Source organism: Protopterus annectens, chromosome 8.part0 (assembly GCF_019279795.1).
Source record: "Protopterus annectens isolate FY-2018-M chromosome 8.part0, PAN1.0, whole genome shotgun sequence".
Taxonomy (NCBI): domain Eukaryota; kingdom Metazoa; phylum Chordata; order Ceratodontiformes; family Protopteridae; genus Protopterus; species Protopterus annectens.
Window position 1 is genome coordinate 1,266,561,676 of NC_056741.1, and position 27,679 is coordinate 1,266,589,354.

The 27,679-nt window shown below is 40.0% G+C and overlaps 1 protein-coding gene across 1 annotated transcript in view; it reads right to left on the reverse strand.

Moving 5' to 3' along the window:
* Nucleotides 1-27,679, reverse strand: part of MEGF8 (multiple EGF like domains 8) — a 1,779,602-nt gene that overhangs the window by 1,515,013 nt on the left and 236,910 nt on the right. Inside the window, exon 10 of the mRNA XM_044079419.1 lies at nt 16,649-16,796. Coding sequence (XP_043935354.1) covers nt 16,649-16,796 — 148 coding nt within the window. The remainder of the gene's footprint in view (nt 1-16,648; nt 16,797-27,679) is intronic.

Genomic DNA, 27,679 nt, shown 5'->3' on the forward strand with positions numbered 1-27,679 from the left:
CACAGTCTCGAAGAGGCCAGGGCATTCATGTTTTCGCTGACATGGCAATCCGAGATAACTGCCAGTTGCACTTTCACCATGGAGGAACTAGCCTCTTGCTGAAAAATGTTGGCCAAGAAATCCAATACTGCAGGAACAGGTTCCTCTGAGAAGCCCAAATAGAGAATTGTTTCCATTTACTGTGGTAAAACTTCCTAGTGGAGGCCTTATGGGACACCACCAGAATAGTTTTTACTGAAGATGAAAGACCAGGAGTCCTGGCAATCAAGGGAACTGGAGCAACCAAGCCATCAGTTTGAGGCTGTCCAGGTTGGGTGGACAAGTGCCCGAGGGATGAGAGATGAGATCCAGGCAAGGATCCAGAATCCAAGGAGGAGCTAGAACATGAGACCAGAGGAAGGGGAACCAGACCCGACGAGGCCAGAATGGGGCAATGAGGATCACTTTGCACCCCAGTTGGCATGCTTTCTGAAAAAACTTCGGAATGAGAGGTAACGTGGGGATAAGCATACAGTAACCTGGGGGGGGGCCCAACCTGGACTAGAGCGTCTCTGGGGGGATCCCCTGATGAGGGGATCAGAGCGAAGAACTCGCTGCACTTCCCATTGGAAGGAGATGTGAAGAGATGGCAGCAAGGCTGACCCCATGCAAGGAAGATCTCCTCCGCTATCGAGACCACTCGTATGGCATTAGAACAGCCCAACTCAATCTATCCGCTAAAATGTTGGAGCATCTCGGGATGCACATTGCAATCAGAAATCGACTATTGGAGATCGCCCACTCCCACACTCTCATGGCCTCGTGACACAGAGGGCAATATCTAGTTTGTTGATCTACCGGACAACAGACAAGTTGTCTGACTGAACTGCAATAGTCCCCGGGGGAAGGACAGTGTGGAAGGCTTGCAACACAAAGCACTGCTCTCATCTCCAGAACACTGATATGTAATCTGGTCTCGATCTGGGACCACGTGACTTGGACCATCCTCTCCATATAATGCCCCCCCACCCGAGCAGGGAGGCGTCCGTGGTCACTGTGGCTTGAGGTGTGGGTGAAACAAATGGGCGTCCCGCTAAGAACTCCGGCGACTGCAGCCACCTGCAGGCTTTGCTGATTTGAATCGGACATTCCATGGGGAGATCTAGCCAAGACCACTGTACGGCCAGAGTCCACTGAAGAACACGCATGTGAAGACGCGCACAGGGAAGGATCGAGATTGCTGCAGCCATACAGCCTAGGGCTCGGAGAACGTTACCCGCCTTTGGTAGCCTGGGGCCAAGAGCCACTGATATATAGGCCAGTAGGCTCTGGACCCTGTCTGGAGTTAGGAAGACTTTCAATTGAAGGGTGTCCAGCCGTGCCCAGATAAAGTCCAAGATCTGCACCGGGTCCAAGAGGGACTTGGAAACAATGATAGTTATCCCTAGCCGGTCTGCAAGATGAAGGAAGGAGTTTCTGGCTATGCAAAGATGACGCTTGGTGGAAGCAGCGAGGAGCCAATTGTCTAGGTAAGGGAATACCTGAATTCCCTGAAGCCTCAGGTGAGCCACTACGATTGCCATAACCTTGGTAAACACCCTGGGGGCTGTGGTGAGACTGAAGGGTAGGGCTCTGAACTAAAAATGATTGCCTCCCAGCCAGAACCAAAGGAATCTCCTGGAGCTTCTGCGAATCTTGATGTGGTACTAAGCATCCTGGAGGTCTATCAAGCACATCCAGTCACATTCTCAAAGATAAGTTAGAACGTACTGTAGGGTGACAATCCGGAATTTCTGTTTGGCGACAGACAGGTTCAAGGCTGACAGGTCCAAGATGGGCCTGAGGTCCCCCGTCTTTTTTGGCACTAAAAAGAACCTGGAGCAAACGCCTGATCCGGACTGATCTAGGGGGACCAGTTCGATGGCTCGTTTGTGAAACAGCTTGGAAATCTCTAGCGCTGCCGCCTCCCTTTGAGCGGGTGGGATATCTGGGAGGCGCTTTGGGTGGATGGGAGGGGTCACAAACGGGATGGTGTAGCCTCTGGATATTATCTAAAGCACCCAATGATCTGCAGTTATGGACTCCCAAGCCATTGGGTGCAATGATAATCCTCCCCCGACTGTCTCTAGAGTAGGACAGTCAGGCAACCCCTCAGGGCTGCTGTGTGGCCTGTCCGAGAAGGTCTCCCTAGACCCAAAGTTCCTCGGCCCCCTGCCTCTGGGGCGGTGTCTGTCCTGTCCCCCCTCTGCCTCTAGGGGACAAATTGTCCTGAGAGTCACAGGAAAACTGTGATTTTCGGAACCACATCTTCTTTTATCCTCTCCGATTCCTAGAAAAGGATCTTTGGGGGCTAGAGAAGCGGACTCAGACGGCAGACAAAGTCTTCCCGTCCTTTTCGCTCTAGAGCGGAGTGTCACGTACTGCCTTCTCAGAAAGAGAACCATCGAAGGGAACATTTGTGAAAGACGCCTTGAAGGGGTCCACGAATTGACAGTCTGAGCCAAGCGTGTCGCCTCATAGCCACGCTGGTCTCAGTTGCCTTAGCTGCTCCTTCCATGGCATGGGAAAAGAGACGCATGGACGTGTTCAATAATGATTTGAGAGTCAACATTTTTGCGGAGAACCAACGCTTGTCCTCTGGCGACAAAGACTCTGGGGGCGACTCAGCAAACTATGTGACTAGGTCTCGCTGCTGTTGTATAACGTGTGCCAAATAGTTCAGCGCGTGGATAGAAAACGTCGCTGAAGAAAACAATCGCTTCCCAAATCAATCCACCACCCTAGACTCCTTGTCCGGAGGGTGAACCAAGGAACTCTCCTGTGCCAGTTCCCTCTTGGTGGCTGCTGCAGCCAAAATAGCATCCACCGGGGATCCTTTGTACCAGGCCTGTCTGTCTTGAGGGTGGAAAAAGAATCCTGTCCGGGCATTTAGGTATCGGCTCTATGGTGTCAGGCTCCTTCCATGCCCGTGTGGTGATAAGATCCACTAAGGGATCTGCAGGAGGGGACACCCAGGACGTAGATGGGCCCATGCCAAAAGCCTCCAGGAACACTGACTCATCTGTAGAAGGTTTTGGGGCTGACCAACCTCCCCTCTGGCGGAGGATCTTAACAATATCGCCAAAGGAGACATCCTCGGGAGGTGACCTGGGGGAACTTTCTCCTTTCATCTAAATCAGTGTTGTCTGTCAAGGACTCTGGGTAGTCTAGGTGCCTCCTTTTACACGTGTGCTTATGGGAACCCTCTTCAGTGGGGCTCTCTGAAGAGGGCTCGTGAGCCATGGGGGGGGTTCCTCCAGGGGAACCGCCTGGGGGTCCTCTAGCACGGGCTGTCCCTGGGACAAGCTGAAGGGAGTCGTAACTGAATCCAAGGGAGTCTAGGCGGAATCCAAGAAAATAGGCTGGTGTCTCGATCCTTGGGAGAGAACCTTCTCCACCACGTCAAACACCGATGGAAAGCGTACCTCCTTAGCACCCAACAAGGAGGAAGCTCTCCCCGGGTCTGCCATGAGGATCGGGGCCAAGGCAAGGAGTAGCCGGTGCTCAGAAGGAATGGCTTGGATCCAACGAAGTTGGAGCCGAAGACACCTCCATTCCCTCAGATCCAACTCCCCATCCTCGGCCCCAAGAGTTGCTCGGATCCAAACTGGTCTGATCCGCGGAACTCAAGGTAATCACTGGAGTCGAGGTTGGAGGAACTCTCTGCGCCAAACCCCCAGCTCCGAGGATCCTCGGATCCATACATCCCGAAATCACATGCCAGATCGGGGAAGGAGAAATTGGATGAAAGAAGGGCATGTAGGTCCCCCCTCCAGAGGGAGAGGGGCCTGGCAAGACTCCCATTTGGATCCGAATGAATCTCTTCATCATCCTGTCCATATCCAACTTCGATAGACTCCAAGTCGAGCACGAGGAGGCAACGGACTCGGATCTGGCTGGTCCTTGCGACAACCTAGATGAAGGCCTCGGATCCAAGGGCTCCATCGGCTCTAGGGAGAACCTCGGGGAGTGGAGCCAAGGACATGTAGGTCTAGACACTTTAGAAGGTGGGCTAGGGAAGGGCTCCCACTCTGGAAACCGCTTATGGGCCTATCCCCCCTCTTGTCTCTGTCCTTGTTCTTCCTGTCCTTTCCTTTGGCCTTCCCTTCAACAGGTCTAGTGGGAAGGTGAGTCCCAGCCTGAGGGGGAGGTTGAGCAACTGCTGGAGGAGCCGAGGCTAATGAATCCAAGGAGGAGACGGGTAGAAGGCCTTTTGCAACCAGTTTGGCCTTCCGTTCTTTTAAGGCCCTGGGGTTAAACCCAGCACACGCTGCACTGCACGGAAAGATGGGGAACACCCAGGCAAATAACACACAGAGTGTGGCCATTGGCCGGTGAAAGCTTATGACCACACTCTGTGCATTTTTTGAAGGTAGGCTTTGGCTGATCAGCCATACTGCTAACACACACAGCCAACCTACTTAAACTAACACTCTAGCACACACACCTATAGGGATAGGGTGGGCCTTACTAGACTACTTCACAACAAACTTTTTTTTTTTTTTTTTTTTTAAACCTACTTAACAGCGAATGGGGGAGGAAAGGGAGTTAAACGGCAACACACTCACTAAATAAAGCAAAAAAAAAAAGAGACCAAAAGTCACTTATTAACCCAACACTTGGAGCTACAGAGATCATGATGATGATGCACGAAGCAGCACACGAGACCGGAGGGAAGTAGGAGATGGTGATGGGTTATGGGTAAGGGAAAGGAGCTTGGAGCTCAGAGCAGATGCTTGAAAAGTTGCCGGCTCGGATCCGATATGGATCCGAATACCCACAGGTTGCAGATAAAATGAAGTTAACTACTTCAGATATAAATATACACACACACACACACACATATATATATATATATATATACACACACACATACACCTATACACACACACACATGTATGTGTATATATATATATATATATATATATATATATATATATATATATATATATATATATAGACACACACTTTTTTCTTTTTTTTACATTTTATTATATACAAATTTTTTTTTTTTTTTCAATTAAATTCTATTGCATTAATGATTTACTACAGACTTCTAATATGTTTTAGAATTTTTTTTCTTTCTTTTGGGTGCTGGGAGAGAGTTAGTCTTGAGATGTGTTTTTTCTCAGATGAAAGCTAGGAATCTGAATTATTCCATGTGAAGATTTATCTGGGTTGAAAAATATTTTGTTATGATTATTTTTTTCTTCTGCCTGATATCCCTTTTTTCATATAGATAATAAAATTCACTATTTTACGTAGCTTTGTCAAATTATCTTTTTCTAGAACATGGAATTAAACTTACTATCATGAAAGTGTTACTGGTCTAAATAATCCTAAAAAGGGGGATTACTAAAATACTTAGAATTAAATAAACCACATGCTGTATTCCTTTAAAAGACACGTTTTCTTCTGAAACTGATAATCAGTTCTGAATTTCAATAAATATATGACCTTAGCTCAATCTTTCTTTAAATTTAAAATAGAGGAGTAGGGATATTATGGGGAAAAAAAGAGATAAAAGGCCTCAAATTATATTTAAAGATGAAGAAAAAGAGGGCTTATTCACTTTGATTATTATAAAACATTATGATAGGATGTGGATTTCAGTACATCTATTTTGGTTTCCTCGAATGGGGTCAAATTAGCTAAAAAATCTTGATTTTATAATAAATAACTTTAAGGGTAATTTAATACTAGGATGTGTTTTAACTGTCTTCTAGATGACTAAGAATCCAACTCAGATAGAAAATTCAAATTACTTCCTATTGCTAAATCTTTTAAACATGGAAAGATTATTTTAATAGACAAATTTTACGTCAAAGATAAAAATCCTCTAGATTTTACCCATTATTCTTTCAAATATGGTATTCAAACAAGAACTGATAAAATACTGATTTCTCAAACTACTACATCTAAAATAACCAGTTTCAATATAATTCCTTGTCCTTTTTCAGACTATAATGCATTACTTTTACAAATAGAATTCAGTTTTAAAAGACTGACTTCCAACATATATCACTAAAACAGAATTCCAACATATATCACTAAAATGAAGGAATACAAAACATGGCAACAGAATGAAACTCCTGATTCTAACTCAATAATGGTATGGGATTTATTTAAAGCATATATTTATGGAAGGACAATTTCTTGGTACAAATTACAAGAATGGAATAGAAAACTTCTAGATATCAAATTAACATAAAAAAGTATAAAAAAGAAAGAATTCAGGAGTTAATAAGGATGAAGAAAAACTCTAAATAATAAATATAATAAATTATCTCATAAAACCAAAATAGCATTAGAAAAACTCAAGATAACATCTTATTCAATATCTCCTAACCATTTAAAAAAATAACAAAAGCAATTAAATTTCAAACAAATATTAAAGACTTAAAAATCCCCTAATGAATAAATTAAATTCAGATATTGCAGATATTTTAGAAATTTTCAAAAAACACTATTCATCCTTAAATCAAAGAGCAACAAAGAGGAAACGATTTACTAGCAAATATTGATCAATCTTAAGTGAAAAGAAAATCTGTTCTTTACAAAAAAATGAACCTAGCAAAACTTATTTCTTTACAAGAAACTAATAGAAAATAAAAGTCAAGTCTAATAAATCCACTGGAAATAATAGTATTATACCAGAACTATACAAATTATTTCCTCAAAAAGTTATAATAAATCTACACAATGTTTTAGTAGGGGTACAAAATCTAATTCAAATACCTCCTTCATGGAAATATTCCATAATTACTCCAATTAAAAAAGAAGGTAAAGACCCTCAGAAATGTTCTTCACATAGACATATCTTGTTGCTTAATATAGATTACAAAATATTCATGTGTATTTTAGTAGACAAAATGAAATTGATTTTACCAAATATAATTAGTTTAGGATTCAAAGATGGCTGCCATGCTGTAAACACTGCTAAACTGCAGCTCTTCAATTAACCCGAGGAAAATCTCTGATCTGAGTGGATATCAGGAGGTTTAAACATCAAATTGATGATAAAAAGTTGCATTTATACTGACCTAATCTAAAATCAGTTAAAAAAGTGAGAAAAAAAAGTATTTATCCATCAGGATTACAAGTGATTACTTTGCTCTGAAGAGAAACAAACAAAGGACCGTGTGCTTTCTTTATTCTGCCTTTCTGCTTGGGGAAAGAAAAATCTTGCAACAAGGAAGAACCATGGAAACAACTACTACTAAGACAAAGTTGTCAGAACTACAGTCGCCAGTAAAGGATGGAACTGCAAAAACAAAGGATTACTAGACAGCAGGAACAACAGAAACCAGAAACTAGATCCAGGACTGATCAGCCACTAAACATGGAGGATATCAAGCACGCTTTACTACCTATACAGGAAGCTCTAAAGGACTTGACCTCACAAATACAAACATTTGGAGTTTTATGCAATCAATTGCTTCAGAGAATGGACAAAACTGAGACCAGAATTTCTGAAATAGAGGACAAAATTGACATGCTGGAGAAAAAATCAAAGGTATGTGATGTGGATGTACAAGCCATGCAAAATAAACTTATTGATTTAGAAGCAAGGTGTAGAAGAAATAATATTATTATAAGAGGAATCCCTGAAAACATCCAGTATGCAGAGCTAATACCAGCCATAGCACAAATATTTGAAATACTGTTAAATGATGCTGATGGGGTGAAACAGATTGTAATAGAAAGGACACACAGAGCGCTGAGAGAGGTACAAGCTTCTACTATGCCTAGACCTGTATATGTTAAGATATTGAACTTTCAAGATGTTAGCAAAATACTGTTTACTGCAAAAAAAAAAATGGTGGCTATGTTATGTGGAAAAATGTTAAAATATTTCTGGCTCAAGATTTACCATTACAAGTAAGGCAGGCTAGACAGTCTTTATCTGCTTACTGTAAATTTCTGATTGATAAACAAATTAAATTCCAGATGAAATACCCCAATATGCTTACATTTATGGTGGATGGCTAAATATTCTGTTTCCAATAAAAATCAGGCAAAAGAAGTGTTTCTGAAAGTTTTAAAGTTCTACCTGCATCAGAGGGCTGAAAAGAACTTCAATTGAGACTGGCATGTTCCTGTAGTCAGATCCAGCATGTATTTTACCTCAAGGCTTTTCTAATCCTTTGTTTCTTCACTAAACTGTTCAGGCCTCTGAAAAAGCAATAAAACTGTTTGTTTATGCTAATCTGAGGGTCTGCTGTCTGGTTTCAGACTTTTATGGCCTCAAGGTCTATTTCCATTGTGTGGTAAACAGGAAATGCCTGGATTTCAACTGAGAGTGTAGATTTGGATGTAATACTTCTTGTGGTCCTGCTGTGAAAGAGGTCCCTTGTCGTGAGTATTTCTGATGGTTTCCTGGCTTGAAAAGACAAAGAGAACTGAAAATAATATGATAATGCTCTTTTATAACTAAATAACATTACAGTATGTACTTAAAGCACATAATAACATGTACTTTTACTGTTTTTTCTTCTTTTATAGGTGTGAACCAAAATAGTTTTTACTATATGCAGTGAGTGGCAGGCACTGTGTAGGGTACAGATCTAAAATGTAGGATGTATTTTTTTTTTTTTTCTCTCTCCTCTCTTCTGTAAAAAGTTTATGTACATAATGATTGCAACAAAACAGATACTTAAGGTAGGATAAAATAAGTACCCAATCTACTAAAACTTTCCTTTACACAGTAATAACCTTAGAAATGAGATTTGTTTAACTAATAGTTAAACCAAAGCTGTAGTTAAATAGCGGTGTTTGGTAGGGAATGTGTAGTTTAGACTTTGATGTAGATATGCTAGAATATATAGGTTGTATGTTTAGGAAATGTTTTAAATGTTATTACCTGAAGTTTTTCAATGTGTTGGTGTGTTTAACCTTGTTTATATTTTCTCTTATACAAGACCTATATAAATCCTGGTCCAGGGGTAAAGTGGGTAAGCACTGGTTAGGGACGGATGTAGGAAATGCTTCCAGATTAGATATAGTGTACAGTCAATACATGTCAATTTCATAATTCCCTCTTATATTGTTATTTGATACCAAGACCTGTGAATGTGGGAGTTGAACTCATGGAATGTTAAAGGGCTCCAGAACTTGAAGAAGAGAAAGCTGTTGCTACACATATTATTACAGGACAAAGCACTGTTTGTATTTCTACAGGAAACACATTTGATGAATGAACAATGGAATGATATTAGAAAAAAGAACTGGATTAGAGAACTAGTGACATCAGAAGGTAAGACAAACAGTGCGGGAGTGGCTATAATTATCAAAACCCAATACAAAGATAGGATTTTAGACTCCAAAGTGGATCCAAATGGGCGATGGTGTTATGTGATTTTATCGGATAATGCATTTGATAAACTTATCCTACTTTTGAATATATATGCCCCATGCAATGATCAACACAGTTTCATAGCATCATTATATCCAATATTAACACAATATGATGGTTATTATTTTGTTGTGGGTGGGGACTGGAATACCTATCAAAATCCAAAGTTGGATAGGTCTTGTCCACAGAGAGCATTTAATAAGCAGGTCGGGATAGCATTAAATGATTTTAAGGAAGATTTTCAATTATATGACCCCTTTTCTTATTCACAAGATATTAATAATGCAAATAAATATACCTTCTATTCACCATGCCACAAAATGTGGGCTAGAATAGATTACTTTTGATATCTAAAGCACTAGCAATTTAGAACCAGTGGTGGTTATACATACTGTCATCTATCAGATCACTCAAAAATTTCATTAAAATTTTCTAAAGATTTAAAAGACACAAGAAGGCATAGGGGTTATAATTGGTCACTCAACCCAAATCTTTTAAGTAAAAAGAGATAGCAGATGGAATTATAAAATATTTGAAAGAATTTACAGATAGCTTGAAGCTCCAAAACATACCCTGACATTGAATGGGCAACAGCTAAAGCTCAAATTAGAGGATTTCTTATACAAAAGCCTCATATTATAAGAAAATTCATAATAGTGATATTCAAAAACTAGAAATAAGAATAAAACAACTTGATAATGAGCTGATTCAAATTTTAGCGCTCAAACTGAGGAGGAAATGTTGAAGCTTCAAAGGGATCTCTTTTTGCTTCATAATAATAAATTAACACTTCAAGAACATAGGTGTTTAGTGAAATATGCTAATAATGTTCAAATACCATCAAAAGCACTGGCAAGAATTATAAATCAATCAAAAACAACTGGATATATTTAGGAAATACAGTATAACGACACAATATATTCTAAAACTGAGGATATTGTTGATGTTTTTGGGAAAATCTATACTAAGGTGTATGAGGGCAAACTGATAGGTCTCTACATAGCCAGAATAAAAGTTTTCTGCAAAAATTAACTTTCCAGAATTAGAAGAGAGCCTGCAAAGTGACCTGATTAAACCTATTTCTAAAGAAGAAATAGTATATACAATTCAACATATGAAAGTACATAAGTCGCCAGGGCCTGATGGTATTACAGCTGAATTTTACAAAGAGTTTGCTGATAGTTTGGGAAAAGAATTGTCTCATGTATTTAATTATATAACTAAAAATAAAATTAGTGACCCCCACCTCAATGCGTCAAAAACAATTTTCATACATAAAACCAATTCGGATCCCCTTAACCCAGATAATTACAGACCAATAGCACTAATGAATGTGGATATGAAAATTTTAACATCAATTATAGCATCGAGACTAAAGAAGGTTTTGATATATCTAATTTCTAAGGAACAAGCTGGATTTATGGCAACTAGACAAACCAGCGATAACACACTTACACTGCATAATATGATGGCGTATGCTAAAAAAACAACTTTAATATCTATGCTCTTATAATAGATGCCCAGAAAGCATTTGATAGAGTAGACATAAATTTTTTGTTTGATGTGTTACCCTATTTTAACTTGCCCCAAGAATTCATTCAGATGCTACAAATATTATATAGTAATCCATACACTCGCTATACATCAATAGGACTTATTCTAACAGAATACAGATTAAAAATGGTACTCGTCAGGGTTGTCCCATGTCCCCTTATTGTTTAACCTATATCTAGAACCCTATTTTTATATATCAAGCAAAATTTGTATCATAATGCACCAATAATTTATAGGAATAAAATATTAATGTCAGCATTAGCCGATGATCTTATTATTTATTGTACAACCCCAATTTCAGACAGTGAAAAGATATTAAAGCTCATAAACAAATTTTCAGTAGTTTCTAATTATAAAATTAACTTACAGAAGACGAATATCTTCCCATTAAGAACCCCAAAGCCTTTTTCACTAATGGCCCTGATGGGGAAGTTAACATGTAAAGAAAATATTAAATATTTGGGTATCAACTTCTCTACGGATAATAAGGACTTTTATAACAATAATGTTAAACGAGTATGGGAACACATAATAGCTGATTGTGACAGATGGAAGAATTTAAAACTACGGTATTAGCAAAAGTATCAATAGTGAAAATGAATATACTACCACGAATGTTATACATATTTAGGTCTGCCCAATTATCAATTTCAAAAACAGTTTTTAAACAAATGCATAAAGATCTAGCTAAATTTATCTGGAACCCAAAAAGAACTAGAATATCTTATGAGAAATTAATGACCCTAAAACAAGAGGGGACTTGAGCTACCAAACTTTGAAGCATATTATTTGATTGTAAACGCTAATAAAATTTTAAGAATTGCTAATTATGATGTAACGAATACAACATGGATACCAACTTGGGTGGTCTTGAATCATAAGCATATTTTGGATAGGAAAATAAATCCTAAAGCATTGCCCTTTATGGACAAAATTAGTCTGATAAAATATGGGGTCATGGACCACATAATAACCTGTGTCTCATCTTTGCAAACTTTATTTCAGTCCGTAGATTTATTGCAATATATGATGGTTCTTCAACCTTTCCACAGGAATCCTAATTTTAAACTAAATAATCAGCTGATCGATCTCAGCAAATTTCCATTAATACTTAATCTGACTCTATTTGATGTTTTTAATAAACTTGACTTATCGGCTTTACAAATTAGACAGGAAATGAATCTACCTAGAAGTTACATTGTTATAATGAGACAAGTTAAAGAACTTGCCTTGAGCTACTTTAGGAACTTTAAACCTGCAGCGGATTTGTGGATAAGTGCTCTGAATTGTGGCAAGCTATCCAACAAGACACTAAATTTATAGCAACTGCATATAAATTAATTAAGGATTTGAAATTTCAGGACAAAATTTTGCTTTCAGAGTATTGGGTAAAAAAGTAACAGTAACAGACAATCAGATATTAAAAGCAATTGATATAACTAGGAAATCAGTTTCTTTTCAAAACTGATGTACACGCAATTGATGATTTGGAACAATGCATATTACACACATCTTAGATTACATAAATTTAACCCTAGGAATTCTCCAATTTGTCCATACTGTGCAGATCAAACAGCGGATCTTCTTCATATGTTCTGGAGTTGTAAATGCGTATATAAACTTTGGAACTCTCTTAAAGTACAACTGCAAAAGATGGGTTATCAAAGTTCTACACTGTCATGGGAATTTATGATTCTACACATTCCTCCAAGAGAGCTTTCCAGATCGCAAACTATTATTTGTATGAATATTTCTTTGCTGATGAAACTCTATATAGCCACAAATTGGCTAGAACCACATAAGACATCATGGAATAATTTTAAGCTTGTGGCTATAAAGCATATACTAGCACATAAATTACTTCTGAAACAAACTAACAAAAATATTAATAACCCGAAAATATGGGAAAAGGTCTTCAATATTATATTAGCATGATACTGATTTTAGGAATATATTAAATATAGGAAGCATTTCATGTAGATATTGTATAAATGGTTTGTAGTAGTTATAGTGTATTATGTGTGTGATGTTTATTGTATTTTTGTAATGTTTTTGGAAAATATATTTCAATAAAAATTTATTATGGAAAAAAAAATAATTAGTTTAGATCAATCTGGGTTTATTCATATAATACAAACTTCCAACATTAAAAGATTGATCAACAATAAGAAAACTGAATTTTTACTTACCAGTTTAGTTATAAAAAGCATTTGATTCACTGGATTGGGGCTATTTATTTGAATTATTATATTTGTTAGATTTTCCTCCCCAATTTGGTAAAATGTTAATGGCTATTTATAATAATAAAATAATAATAATAACACACACATAACATTAGGTTCATACACCTCAAATGTTATAAATATAACAAAAGGAACTAAAGGATATCCTCTTTTCCCTTTACTTAATTTAGCTATTGAGATGCTTGCAATTCTTATTAGTTCAAATACAAAAATTCAACGTTTAGAGATTAACCAGGAATGCTGTTGTTGTTTGTCTTTCGGCTTTTCCCGGTAAAGGGTCGCCACAGTGGAACTCCTGTCCGCTAATGATTGGCAGTAGATTTTTACGAAACGCCGAGGTGCCAGCTCAATGCCCAACCTTCAATGAAGGCACGCCCATTTATGCACGCATGTCTTTCGAATGCTACCCAACCGTGGGGAGGACATGCAGACTCTACACAGAAGGCACTCCCAAGCCAAACAGAGACTCGAACGGGAGAACCTCTTGCTGTGAGGTAACAACGCCACCACTGTACCACCGCGGAATACAGAGATTAACCAGGAATACAACTACAAAATTATGTTATTTGCTGAGGATATCCTTTTAACATAAAAATTATTCTGAAACACTAGTAGTACTCGAGAAAATAAGACATTTTCAGATGTCGTCAAACTTACATTTTAATAGTTCAAAATCTAGTTATCTTATTATTAGTAAGAACAATTCAATAAATATAATCACGTATTAGGTAAATCTACTAATTTACATCTACAAATTCATATATTTAACAATACAGAAGAGACTATAAATTAAAACTACGACAAAATAATCTCAACTAATTTAATTACTTTCTGGAACAAAATTTCTATTTCATTTGGGGATGGACTACAGATTATTAAAATGACTATTTCTGAAGTTATTATATATAACTCAATATCTTGTATTAACATCTAATAAGAAACAAAAACTATAAATAAATCATTACTAAAATTCCTTTGCTATCCAAATAAATCCAGATTATGTATAAATCATCACTTAAGACATTGGAATTACTGTGGAGTAAATTTTCCAAATACAGAAATTTATGCAAAATCAGCAGTCATAAAGATGATTTTCAATTGGTTAGATATAAATTATGTATCCAACTGGAAATATTCCATTCTCACTTGCTCAATGTTAAAAACTGAAATCTTTAGACTCGATACATTTTAAATCATAAAATCCCTTCTGGTTCCATATTTGTAAGCATATTCAAGTCCATATAAATTCCCCATCTAATTCTATTTATATAAATTTAATATTAAAAACATTTAAGAAAATAATATTGACCAATTAGAATTATAAATTTTGGTTTGAAGCTCTTATCCCTTTTTCTGCAACAAAAAAATTATGTTAGTAAGTTACCAATTCATATACTTAACTCTTGGAAAAATCAACATTTTTATTATTATTGCCCATGCCTTGAAGGAATTGCAGTTAAATCAATTGGCTCTATTTGTCTAGAGTTTGATATCAATAATAACAATTTTAACATCAATTCAAGCCAGACGTTTACCCAACTCAAGCTATGTTGAGATTCCAGAATGGATACAAATTTTATTTGAAATTATCTACAAACATCAAGAATTTGATAACTTAATCTCTTAAATATATTCAGTAATGGTTAAAGATAATTCTAATTTAAATGAGAATGTTTGAAACTTTTTCTCTAAGGAATATTTTATATTTTTTTTCTGAGCAAAATGAAAAAGCATGCCTCTAGTACTGCACTAGAAGTCTAAAAGCTAGTTTTCCAGTTAGTATACTCAGAGCACTTCAGTGACATCTCTTCAACAAGTCATAGTAGTGCTAAAGGTAAGTTTCAGAACAATGAATAATGTTTCAACAAAAGCCTTTAAAGCACGTGTTTTGAATATTTACTTAGAAAAAATAAAAATGTAAAACAGCTCAAATCACTTAATACAAAACTTTTTTTTTATATCAAGAGCAGCTAAAGTACAGCTAATACTACACATACTTAAATTCTAAGATATCTGCCACTTAAAACATTAAAAAAGTACCCATGTGCATGTTCTCTGTCACTTACCTATAAATCACACTGAACCTTACTACCAGTACGTTTTTGTTTTTTTTTTTGCCCCAAGCAGTCTGGTCACCTAACCATCCTGTCCAAATGCCATTCTACACTAGGACTTTAACGTAGCAAAGATGACAACTGGGTCTAAACTGGCATTCAAACCAGACTGCTGGGGACTTCATTCACAACACACAAGAGTCTGGACAGGTACATGCAGGGTACAAAATGATGACTATCTCAGGACACCATACATATACCCATGGTGCTTGTACCATGTCAAAGATGCCCATGCTCGCTTTGCTATGCTTGGACCTCATCTGTTGGCCTCCTACAGGCCACACTCTATTTAGCAAAGATACCTTACTCTCCCCTCCTTCTCAACATAGGTTAACCAGTAATGTCTGGTCATTTCCACCACCACCACCCTTTGCCATCCTCCACAGCATAGAGGAAACTAACACTGCTGTCAAGGTTCTATCCCACTGTGTCAAAGATTTGCATTAAACCGATAGTAGAGCAGCCCATCAGTGATGCATCGCACTCTTTACAGTGGAGAAAAGGTAGAGGTCAAATAATTTTTACATTTGGACAGAGCCATCTCATTTGGATATAGGGATAAAGTCCTGACTATGCTTAAGGTGACATTGGCTTGATCATCAGCTCAGATACCTGCTAGAGATGGTATGGGGAGGAGAGGCCCTCCAGGTGTATGCGTGTGTGTGTGTGTGTGTGTGTGTGTGTGTGTGTGTGTGGGGGGGGGTGATGGACTGGAGCCACCTAGTGCCATAACCCCATGGATTAGGGGTAGGAAGACAAAGAGTGGTCCTGGGGTGGGCATTCAACCACAAGTCAAGATTTGTGCTAGCCCTCATTGTGGGTGCTCCCATGTCTGATGTGCATCGTATTTCCTCCTACTGAAGGGAAGGATGAGGGTCCATAACACATGTATTCATTGACGGGACGTTGGCAACAGCACAAGCCATCTTCATCGCTGTCCAAATGATATTCTCTTTGGATAACTCTTGTCTCCAGGTTCAGAATACCCACTATAAGGGAACAAAAAGGCTCTACTCTATTTGGGGGATGGTTTGATAGTTGGCAGGCATGGGGGCAAAAATACACAGAAAACAATCATTACATATCAGCAAGACAACGGCTATAATTCACTCACTGACATTTCAATTCACTTGTCAGCTATCATATATATGACTGTTGCAAAATCATATTTATTGCAGCTCAAGTGTGTTATTTAAATAAAACAAAGGCAAGTTAGTTAACATTAATGGACTATACAAAGTTCTTAACATAGAGAATGCCTAACACCAAATAAAAAGAAGCTGCTGATGCGGTATTGTCTGGTTATTTACTAGCAGGTGCAATATTCCCCAAAATTCAGTGATGAACATCAGTATGCATCTTACCTGACACCAACATACACGACTCGTTCTGGACACACCAGCCAAAGATACCTGAAGCCTGTGGGACGGAGGCATTACTATTGCTGAACACTAAGCAGGACTGACAGTCTGGAAGAAGAGGGGCCATTCCCAAACAGCTGCTATGTGGACACTAAGGTAAAAACAAGAAAATGTTTTTAGACAGGACAGGATATATTACTCAAGTATTGAGATACTTTCTAAAATAGGTGCATGCTACTGTTGTGAGCCAGTAACATTTCAGACATACCCATACAATAATCACTTCTATTGCATGACCACCACCTTATCCTTCCAGACAGAACAGGCTATACTTATATGACACAAACTTTCAACAACAGGCATCCAAGGCATATTTGGTATAGAAACACATCACAGGGTGGTCTTAAATAAGCAGACACCAGAGACTCATTTTTGTACATCAGGCACATTTTAAAATAATCCATTTTAAAGCAGATAAATAAATTGCAGCAGTTTTAAAAGCAGGCACGTCTGAGTAACTCTTTCTCGTAAAATCTATGTCAAGCAATTTTTTGGTGCCAAGCCATTCAAAGAAGGCTGTTACTAACAGACATGTAGCCCAGATGGGCACTCAAAAAGCAGATCTAAACAGCTAAGTTCCTTCAGTGACAAGAAGCCCCCACATAAACTTGACTACTAAAAACTCACGTCAGCATCAACGACAAAGGGAGTTAATGAACCTGAGAAATGACTACTACTAAACCAAGTATGAGGAAAGGAGGTGGTATTACTTGTTCACAAAATTTAACCTTAACTGATGCCTAAAACAGAAGGTCAAAGTACAAAGCTAGTTCCTCAGTCAATATCTGACATTGTGAAATTCTATATCGGTAACTTTGACGTTTATTTTCAAATTACCTACTTAATCCAATTCAGAGTTGCAAGGAAGTCCAAGCCTAACCTGGCACTCAGTAAAAATAAGGCAGGGAAACTCAAATCTAAGACTGTATTCCAATACATCATAGGGTAACCAGCACATCACTGGGTAAGTAGTTCCATTTTTAATGCACACCAGAGTTTGTTCTTCTTTCAGCTTTTCCCGGTTAGGGGTCGCCATAGCGGAACTCCGGTCTGCTAATGATTGGCATTAGATTTTTTTACAGGTGCCAGCTCGATGCCCAACCTTCAACGAAGGCACGCCCATTCTACACATGTCTTTCAAACGCCACTAAACCACGGGGAGGACATGCAGACTCCACACAGAAGGTGCTCCAGCCGAGAATCGAACAGGAAAACCTCTTGCTGTGAGGCAACAATGCTACCGCTGCACCACCGCAGCTCACACCAGAGTATTACACAGTAAATCTTTGAAAGTACCGAGGAAACTGCAGCAAACAGCAAAAACTCCAACAGATACAGGGAGATGTGCAATTTCTACAAAGCACCCCAGCTGAAAAATAAACTGGATAAACAAGCTCTGTAAGATAGCGATTCTAAGCACTGGTGCAATACACTGCCTTGGCTCAGCTGTGCTATTCAGACTGTAAGTTGTCATCTAACTCGGTTTTACACAGCTTTACTCACTTAACATTCCCCACCCCAAAAAAAAGAAAACAAGCAACTGTCTTCTGATACTACCCAACTGTCATATAATCAGTTTTCAGTCAATATTATTCCAGATGTGTCATGTATAAAAAAAAGTCAGAAAAAATAAATCAAACTGGACAAGTTTTGCTGATATCAACAATGCTCCAGAGCTAACATTTCAACAGAACAGAGCCACTGCAATACGCAATGCAGCAGCATATGTGACAAAGTAAACAAGTACCCAAATGAACAGGGGTGTGTGTGAGGAAGGGATTAACATTCGTGAGACCCTTCCCTATCTCACTGACTGATGGGAGAGAGATGCAACTGTATGGCACTTAAAACAGGGCTAACTGAGGTAACCTAACATCTTGGACAGGTATGAAGATGCCATGGCCAAACATCTGTACTGCACAAATATGTATTATACATATATGGACTATATACCCATGTAATCTTGGTTTAACAAAATCTATCTTCTCAATAAGGTTATACATCCACTTGTTAATCAGGAAGGTGGTGAGCTGATTCAAAAATGATCACATCCAACTATGACCTAGGTCACAGGCATTCCGACCATGAAGCACAGAACAGATATGTGGCATCATACCTGGTGGTGTGACAGGCAGCTTACTGTAAAATGGGTGGCAGATTAAAAAAAAAAAAAACTGAAGAAAAAAAATCTAATCAGCAAAATATATCTCTTAGCTTCACTCTGAGGTTCACACGCCTCCTGACAACGTACCTTACAGACTCGCACACTAGTCTAAGATAATGCAAATAGCTCTTGTACCTTGCAGTTCAACCACCATCCAATCAAGTATGAACTGTAACAAAGAAAAAAAAAACAACAACGCAACCATAACACAAAAATGTAATAGAATATATGCTAGTTAAATCTATAAAAGAAAAACAGCAAAGGGAAGGGCCATCAGACAAAGTCAGATAGCAGCAAATTACCCATTGCAGAAGGCTTTAAGCACAGCAAATATGTTGATCAATTACGTGTTATATCTGACTCCTGAAGCTTCTGCAGTGGGTAATGTTGGACAAATTCCAAAAAATGAAAAAGTAAACCACCTGGGAAGCTTAAATCAGAACAAAGCATAAAGGAAATGTCTCAAAAACGCCAGGGTTTTAAGCACCAAGATGTATTCAGATTCTCAGAAAATAATGTTTAGTGAAATTCTGAACCAATAACCAACTGTCCACAGTAACAGTGACATTTCTGAAGTAAACAATTAAAGCTGCTAAACCACTTGGTGAAGCAGTATGTGGCAGCAACATTTTCCAAAAGGTGGTTCTTTATCAGACGATAAAACAAAAAGCAGGTAGCAAAATACATGCAAAGGGTTTTTTTTTTTTTTTTTCAAAATGCCATTCCTACTACGGATAGCAAGGGAGAACTTCAGCTGTTACCTCATAAGCTCATGCACCTTCTTTCAGGTAGTACCCAAGTAGGCACAGCATATTTCAGAGCTCAAAGACCCTCACTAGATTCGATTCACAGAAGGAAGACAAGGAGATGAAAAAATGGTTTAAGGATTATTCTGATATCTTCAAAAAGAAAGTGGGTTATCTTAAGGGAGACACAACATCTATCAAGAAGCAGTCAGGTTTCCCCACAGGCAAAAGCCAAAGCCTATAAGTTGGACAGCTTGCAGTCAGCAAGGGTGACTAACAAACTGCAACAACCAAGAGATGAACGTTATAGCTACTAAGCCAGCCAATAAACATCTTACAGATAACTCAAAGCAGCATATAGGTGGATAATTAGCTTCAAGGTATTTTTACAGTAAATAATTAAAATAAATTACTAAATATAAAAAGTCCCTGCATGGGTTTAAATAGACCCTGCTAGAAAACTAGGAAACTAGGTACTTGAGGGACCTTCTAAAGGAGACTTTAAAATCACATGCTATAATCAGGAAAGGTAACAATTCAAATGATATAAGCCAAGCAGGCAAATGAAATCCTTACACATCTGGAGGAATACCTTCAGGAACAGATAGCAAGCTTTCAGCTAGTGACCTAAGATGCATAATAATGGAATAATTGTTGGAAGATGAGCATTAAGAATCTTGAAAACCAACCTTACTCTGGATGGCAAACCGTGCAGATCCCACAGCTTTGCCAATAAAAAAATGCACCAACCTTAGCGGAAGAGTTCTTCTGCACTCATACTAGAAAAAGTACAGTTTTGTACCTACCATAAATGCAGATGTCCGATAGGTATGCATCTGCAGTCATCACATACGGGTTGTCCTGCCTCAGGCAGCCCTTTGGTCGGCCGGATTCCAAAGTCTGGGTCCGGCGTCGGCTGATGTCGCCCCTTCCCCGTCAGAGCGCCTGGGGTATAAAAGCGTCAGCCGACGCCATCTTCCTCAGTTTTTCTTGCCCCAGATGCCAGGTGCCCTCTAAGGAAGCCTAAATTTGGAGAAATGCAATAAATTCCAAACATGCACAAAAATATATACATATATAAAAACAAATACACCATAATAGATAACCCCAGCTAGCTATGAGAGGGGAATGTACCCAGGAAATACCACAGAGGGGAAGGAGGGAGGGTAAACCTGACTGCAGATGCATACCTATCGGACATCTACATTTATGGTAGGTACAAAACTGTACTATGTCCTTCAAGGATGCATCTGCAGTCATCACATATGGGTAGAATACCATAGCCAATCTGGGGTGGAGGATCTATGTAAAGGATGGTGTAGCTAAAATGCCCTGCAGGACTGCCGTAGCAAAGCCTGCTCTGGATCTGGAATATAAAGGTAAGTTGTAATGCTTGGAAAATGTATGCACGGAGCTCAATGTAGCAGCTTCTAAAATGTCCTTGGTAGCCACCCCTCTTAAGAAGGCTGTGGAGGTGGCTGTGGCTCTGGTCGAATGAGGTCTAATGTTAGCTGGCACAGTTTTCCCATGAAAGGAGTAACAGAAACGAATGCAATTCCCTATCCATTTTGAAATTGTCTGTTTTGAAATTGCTTTTCCTTGTGCACCAGCAGCATATGCTACAAACAACTGGTCAGTTTTTCTGTAATTTTTAGTTCTGACCAAGTAGTAGCGCAACTGTCTGTGTATGTCCAGGGTGTGCAGAAGCTTTTCCCCTTTGTTTTGTGGATTTGGAAAGAAAGTAGGCAGGTGAATAGCTTGGTTTAATGAGACCCTAGATACCACCTTTGGCATAAATGAAGGATTGGTTCTCAATGAGACTATGTCTTGATGAAAAATAAGAAATGGATGTACTGCCATGAAGGCCTGTAACTCAGATACTCTTCTTGCTGAGGTTATGGCCAGAAGGAAGGCAGTCTTCCAAGAGAGGAACTGTAGTTCTGCAGATGCTGCTGGTTCAAAGGGAGGCAGAGTTAGTTTTTCCAACACGAAGTTAAGGTCCCAAGTAGGCAGTGGTGGTTTCCTTGGAGGATTGATGTTTTTAATTCCTCATAGAAACTGTCTTAGGAGAGGATGAGAGAAGACATGTGGATCAGTATTGTACTCTGCTGAAATTGCTGAAGCATGAATTTTAATGGAAGAGTAAGACAGGCCATTGTGGAGCATTTCTGCTAAATATTCCAGGATATGCACCATGTTCATAACTGTTGCATCTAGGCCCTTTGAGGTGCTCCAGGTGTGAAATCTTTTCCATTTTGCTGAGTATGCCTTTCTTGTGGAAGGCCTGCGAGCTTCCATGATGATATCCTTCACTCTCTTGGATAGCTTATCCTGGTGATGAGTCAAGGTATTTTCCAGGCAGCTAGCTGTAATGTTTTCAGGTTGGAATGCAGAGTTTTGTAATTGTGCTGTGTCAGGAGAAGCGGCCATTGTGGCAGGAGCCATGGTTTTGTCCGTGACATGCTCTTTAGCAATGGGTACCAGTGCTGTCTTGGCCAGTCCGGAGCTATCAGAATCACTCTTGGCTGCTCTGCCCTGATCTTCAGTAAGACCTTGGTCAATAATGGAAGAGGTGGGAATGCATACACTGTTAGAGCTCTCCAGCTGAAAGAGAGCGTCCACTGTCCAGCTGATGATTGTGTGGGGAGGCAAAGAGGTCTATGTCCGGTCTCCCCCATGATTGTGTTATCTGATGGAAGATGTCTGGGTGCAGCATCCATTCGTGTGCATCCATGATGTTCCTGCTTAAGCTGTCCGCCAGTATATTGTCCTTTCCTGGTACAAACTGGGATTGCAGCTGTATATTGAGAGTCAGGGAAAGTTCCCATAGATTCATTGCCAGTCTGCAAAGAGGGTAGGAATGGGTGCCTCCTTGCTTGTTTATGTACCACATAACTGTAGTGTTGTCTGTTCTTATTAGCAGGTGGCCTTGATGTAGAAATAACTTGAAGGCCTCAATTGCATGTATCACTGTCAGCATTTCCTTTTGGTTTATGTGCATGCGTAGCTCTTTTTGTGACCATAGTCCTTGAATGCATCTTCCCTCCATGTGGGCTCCCCATCCGTGGTCTGAAGCGTCTGTTGTAATGGTTTGGCTGGCTATTGGTTTGCTGAAGGGCAAACCCCTGTTTGACTGGCTTGCTTGAGCCCACCACAGAAATTCCCTTTGAAGGCATGGAATGAGTGGTATCAAAGTTTCCAAGCTGTGACTGTGCTGAGTCCATACACTCCTTAGGTACCATTGGAGTTTCCTCATATGTAGCCTTGCTTGAGGAATCAGAGGAATGCAAGAAGCCATGTAACCCAGGGCCTGCAGGATTTTCCTTGCAGTCAGCTGAGTTTGTCTTGACAGGTTTTTGAAGTAATCCGGTAGTTGGTTTTGTTTTTCTTCTGTGAGGAAAGCCATTTGGGTGGTTGTGTCTAGATCCGCACCCAGAAAAGTTATTCTTTGGGATGGTACAAGTCTTGACTTGTGAATGTTGACTGTATATCCCAAGGCCTGAAGAAGATAGATGGCATAATTCAAGTGTTTTACCAAAATTTGTTGGCTGTCCGCTTGTATAAGGCAGTCGTCCAGATACAGGTATATTTGCATCCCCTGAAGTCTGCAGTGTGCAATTACTGATGCCAGGCATTTCGTGAATACTCTGGGCGCAGTAGATAAGCCAAAGGGCAATTCTGAGAAATGATAATGCTCTGAACCTGCAAGAAATCTGAGGTGTCTTCTGCAGCTTTGTCTGATAGGGACATGCAGGTATGCCTCCTTGAGGTCCAGAGTTACCAGCCAAGACCCCTTGCCCAGCATGGGAAGGAGTTGCTGTAGAGTCAGCATTTTGAATTTTGGCACAATGAGATAATTATTTAGTGCGGACAAGTCGAGAATAGGCCTTCATTGCTTTTCTTTTCTTGGAACAAGGAAGAGTCTGGAATAAAATCCTTGGCCTTGTTCTGCGAGAGGAACTTTTTCTATTGCTTTCATTTTCATTAAGTTGGAGATTTGTTTCAAAGCCTCTGCGCTTTGATTTGGTGGCAGGTCTGGCATGCCTTTTCTTTTCGGTAATGTGTGGAAATGGAACCTGTATCCTTTGTCTATTATTTGTAGTGTCCATTTGTCCCTTGTAATAATGTGCCAATTTTCTGAAAATAAGGAAAGCTTTCCGCCCAAAGGTGCTTCTAATTGAGCCCTGGTTGGCGGTGTCAAAGTAAAGTCATTGAGTCTGTCCTTGTGCAGCAGTTGTAGGCCCTGCACTACCTCTCTGGTTGGGATGCTGCCATTGACGTCCTCTGTAGGAGCCTCTAGCTTGCCCTCTACCTCTGGCACGCCTGTTCTTGCCTCTCTGAAATCTGTCTGTGTCTGGAAAGGACCAGTTCTTGGAAGGCCAATTTCTGCTGAATCTTGGTGGTTGGACTTGCATAAAATCTTTGACTGTTTGTACAGATTTTGCCTTTTCTTCAAATTTCTTTAAGACCTCCTGAGCAGTGGAGCCAAATAACTTTTGCTTTTCCAGTGGAGCATCCAGAAGCTTTGCTTTACCATGGTCTGGCAGAGATTGTTCCTTCAGCCAAGCATGCCTACGTATGACTGCACCTGTCATAGCTGACCTACATGAAGCTTCCAATGCATCATAACCACACTGCAAGAAATGGTTGCTAACCTGTTGAGAGTTATGTACCAGATCCTAAAGTGATTTGCGATCTAGGGGTTCAGGTGAAGACAGCTTTTTATGCAATTCATCTAACAAATATTCTTGGTACTGTATCATATGAAATTGACAGTTTAAAGCCCTCATAGAAAGGGTAACAGAAGTATACACTTTTTTACCCCATCGCTCTAAAGCCCTGGACTCCCTTTCAGAGGGGAGTGGATTTTTTGTAGTGACAGCTGTAACCCCTTTAGGGCCCTGGGAGATAGTTTCTGGATCAGCAGAGTGGGCCTTGTAAAGGAAAAGATGTGATTCCGGGACCCTATAGTACCTATCGGGTTTGGCAGGGGCCGGAGGGAGAGTGTCAGGGGTTGTGCTAGATTCAGAGTACACATCATCAATGACATTCAAAACAGGGGGAATAGCCAAAGGTCTATGCTGAGGCAAATGCAAGAAGGTCCGTAATCTCTTCCTGGAATCAGAGAATTCCTGGCCCTGCCATTGGAAATGCTCCCTCATAGTGTGCAGAGTTTCCCCAAAAGACAGTTCTTCAGGAGGGGAGGCCGAAGGGATAGATTCCTCTGCATCTGAATCCTCGTAGGCCGGAAAAGCCTCCTCCTGGTAGTCCGAGAAAGCAGAGCCATCAGAGGCTTCATCTGAGGAGAGGGGATCAGAGGGCTCAACCCTGGGCCTTTTTTCTGTAGGAGGTTGAGAGCCCCTGTCTGGATGAGGCTGACAGCCCCTAATTAATGAAATAAGGTCCTCTGCTAGACTAAGGATCTGAGAACCTGTAGTGGGTCCCTGAGGGATAACCCTGGGAGGCATAGATTTTGAGTGTTTAGCAGCTTAGCCCTAGAGAATGCCTTAATAGACATGGATGCAGGAGACCTGGCTGCACCACGTGCTGGTGTAGTTTTGTCTAAGGGAATGATGTCGGAAGGTTCCTGGACACCAAATTCCAATGGAGATTCAACAACCGATACAGTAGTGGCCTTCGGGGCCGAGGTTGTCGGTTGCACGGTTTCGGAGGACGGTAGTACCAAGGACTCTGTTTCAGCCGAGACAGAGACACTTGCGGTAGGCCTGGCCGTGGTTTCAGCCAAAACCGCGGACCGCGTGTGTCAGTCCTTGTCCTTCCGTTTCTGTATTAAATGTGAAGTCGGAGTCTCCGACGGCATTTTGTAAGCAAAACTAGCCCCAAAAAATTCCTCTGTAAACTCCGACCGATGTCTTAGAGTGCGTCGGTTGAAGGAAGCACAGGCGGAACAGGCCGAGACGTCGTGGTCTGGGCCTAGGCAAGGTAGGCAGTAAGCGTGGAAATCCTTATGAGGTATTTGTTTCCCACAAGTTAAGCAATTATTAATTTTATCTGACATCGGCTGAGGCAAGAAAGAGTTCCCAACGGGGTACTTAGCTTTTGAAGTCTTCGGTTTAGCTGAATTACAAGAGCTGGCCGACCGGCACTTGCGAACTGCTTCTGCTTCCGGCACCACGCGGCAAGAAAGACTGAGGAAGATGGCGTCGGCTGACGCTTTTATACCCCAGGCGCTCTGACGTCGGGGAAGGGGCAACATCGGCCGACGCCGGACTCAGACTTTGGAATCCGGCCGACCGAAGGGCTGCCTGAGGCAGGACAACCCATATGTGATGACTGCAGATGCATCCTTGAAGGACATCTATCAATATGCCCAGGGAAACAGCATTACAAAAGTACAAGCACCTGGATCACTTATTTAAATTTGTTAACTGAGGTAGAACACTGATCTCTAGGACCATTTTCTGAGTTCAGCCCTGGACGAGACTCAAAACAAAAGTATCATAAAGCAAAAACAGACAGCAGTTACAAATAGAAAACACATTTCAATGATAACATTAAAACTGTGTTATAATTGCATACATGCTGAAAAGTAAATGACATTGAGCTTGTACAGCATGAAGAATGGGGGAGAGGAAAGAGAAATACTTAGAAGAATTGTTGAGATAAGAGAGAATGATTTTACAGCATTAGTACTGTGGAGAAAAGAATTTTGGTAGTAGAACAGGACATGCTTAGAGGTGATGTCCTCCCAGGAGTGAAATGGCCTTGATTGTATGTACACAGTATATACAGACTGGGGAAAAAAAGCACTTTTTAGGCTGACATTTTAAGAAAAGGTTCTGGTAAACTAGCGAAAGCTGGCTTAAGTTTTGAAAGAATGGATGATAGTGCACTTCATTTCTGGTTATTCTCACTGGTGAAAAGCATTTGTAAACTGCTGCTTTGAATAGGAAATGTTTGAGCTCACCTCTAAATGTTTTAAAAATATGTGAAGAGATTTCAACAGACTTCTGGTGCTGATATGAAAGAATCCATGATCAGTTTTGAATAGTTGACACCTGATTACTTATGTTCTCTTACCTGGGATTATAGCAAATATGCTTTATAGAGCACATGACAGCACTGCTCTGCCTGGGCAGCAAATGAAAAGAATTGGCAGATGATGTTGGCTCCTATCTGCAGTGAAGAAAAATTTGTATCGGAAGCTGTACATGCAAGGGGGAGAGACTTGGAAAGAGGAAGAGCAGCAGAGCCCTCTAGGAAGCCATGAAGGATGGCCCTATCAAAACCAGCTCAAGCTATGGACATTCCATCCAACCTGTAGTGCTTGGTAAATGTATGCACAGAAGTCCAAGTAGCTGCCTCAAAAATACAGTTCGTATCCAAACCCTTGAAAAAAAGCACCAGGAGAAGCCACAGCCCTAGAAGAAAGAGCCTTAACAGAATAAAGAAGGTGCTTACCATGAAAGGAATAACAAAAATAAACAGCTTTTGAGATCCAAGAAGAAGAGTCTGCTTGGATACAGATAACCTCAAGGACCTGGGATGAAAGAAAACAGAGATTATCAGATTTCCTAATAGTCTTATCCAAATAAAATCCGAGTTATCTATGCACATCCAATATGTGCAACACCTTCTCACTGGCAAATTGTGAGGAAGGGAAAAAAGTAGGCAAATAAATAAGGACTGATTAAAGGGTCAACTCATTCACCACCTTGGGCATGAAAGAAGGATTAGTACACAAGGACACCCTGTCCTTACGAAACAGCAAAAAAGGAGGACAAGCCATAATTGCTAGAAGCGCAAGATGCCCATCTGGCAGAAGTAAGGGCTAACAAAAGAACAGTCTTCCAAGAGCAATGTTGCAGGGAAGCTAATGTTGCAGGTTCAAAAGGAGCCAGAGTCAATTTTTCTAAAACAAAATTAAGATCCCAGGAAGGAAGAACAGCATGCCTGGGAGGCCTAACATGAAGGATGCATTTTAGGAACTGTTTAGCCTCAAATCTAGAAGCTAAAGGAGGACATGAAGGCAGACAAGCAGCGATACTGGTAAGTGGTCCTCAGCAGAATAAGCCAACCCAGCATTGAACAATTCACACAGAT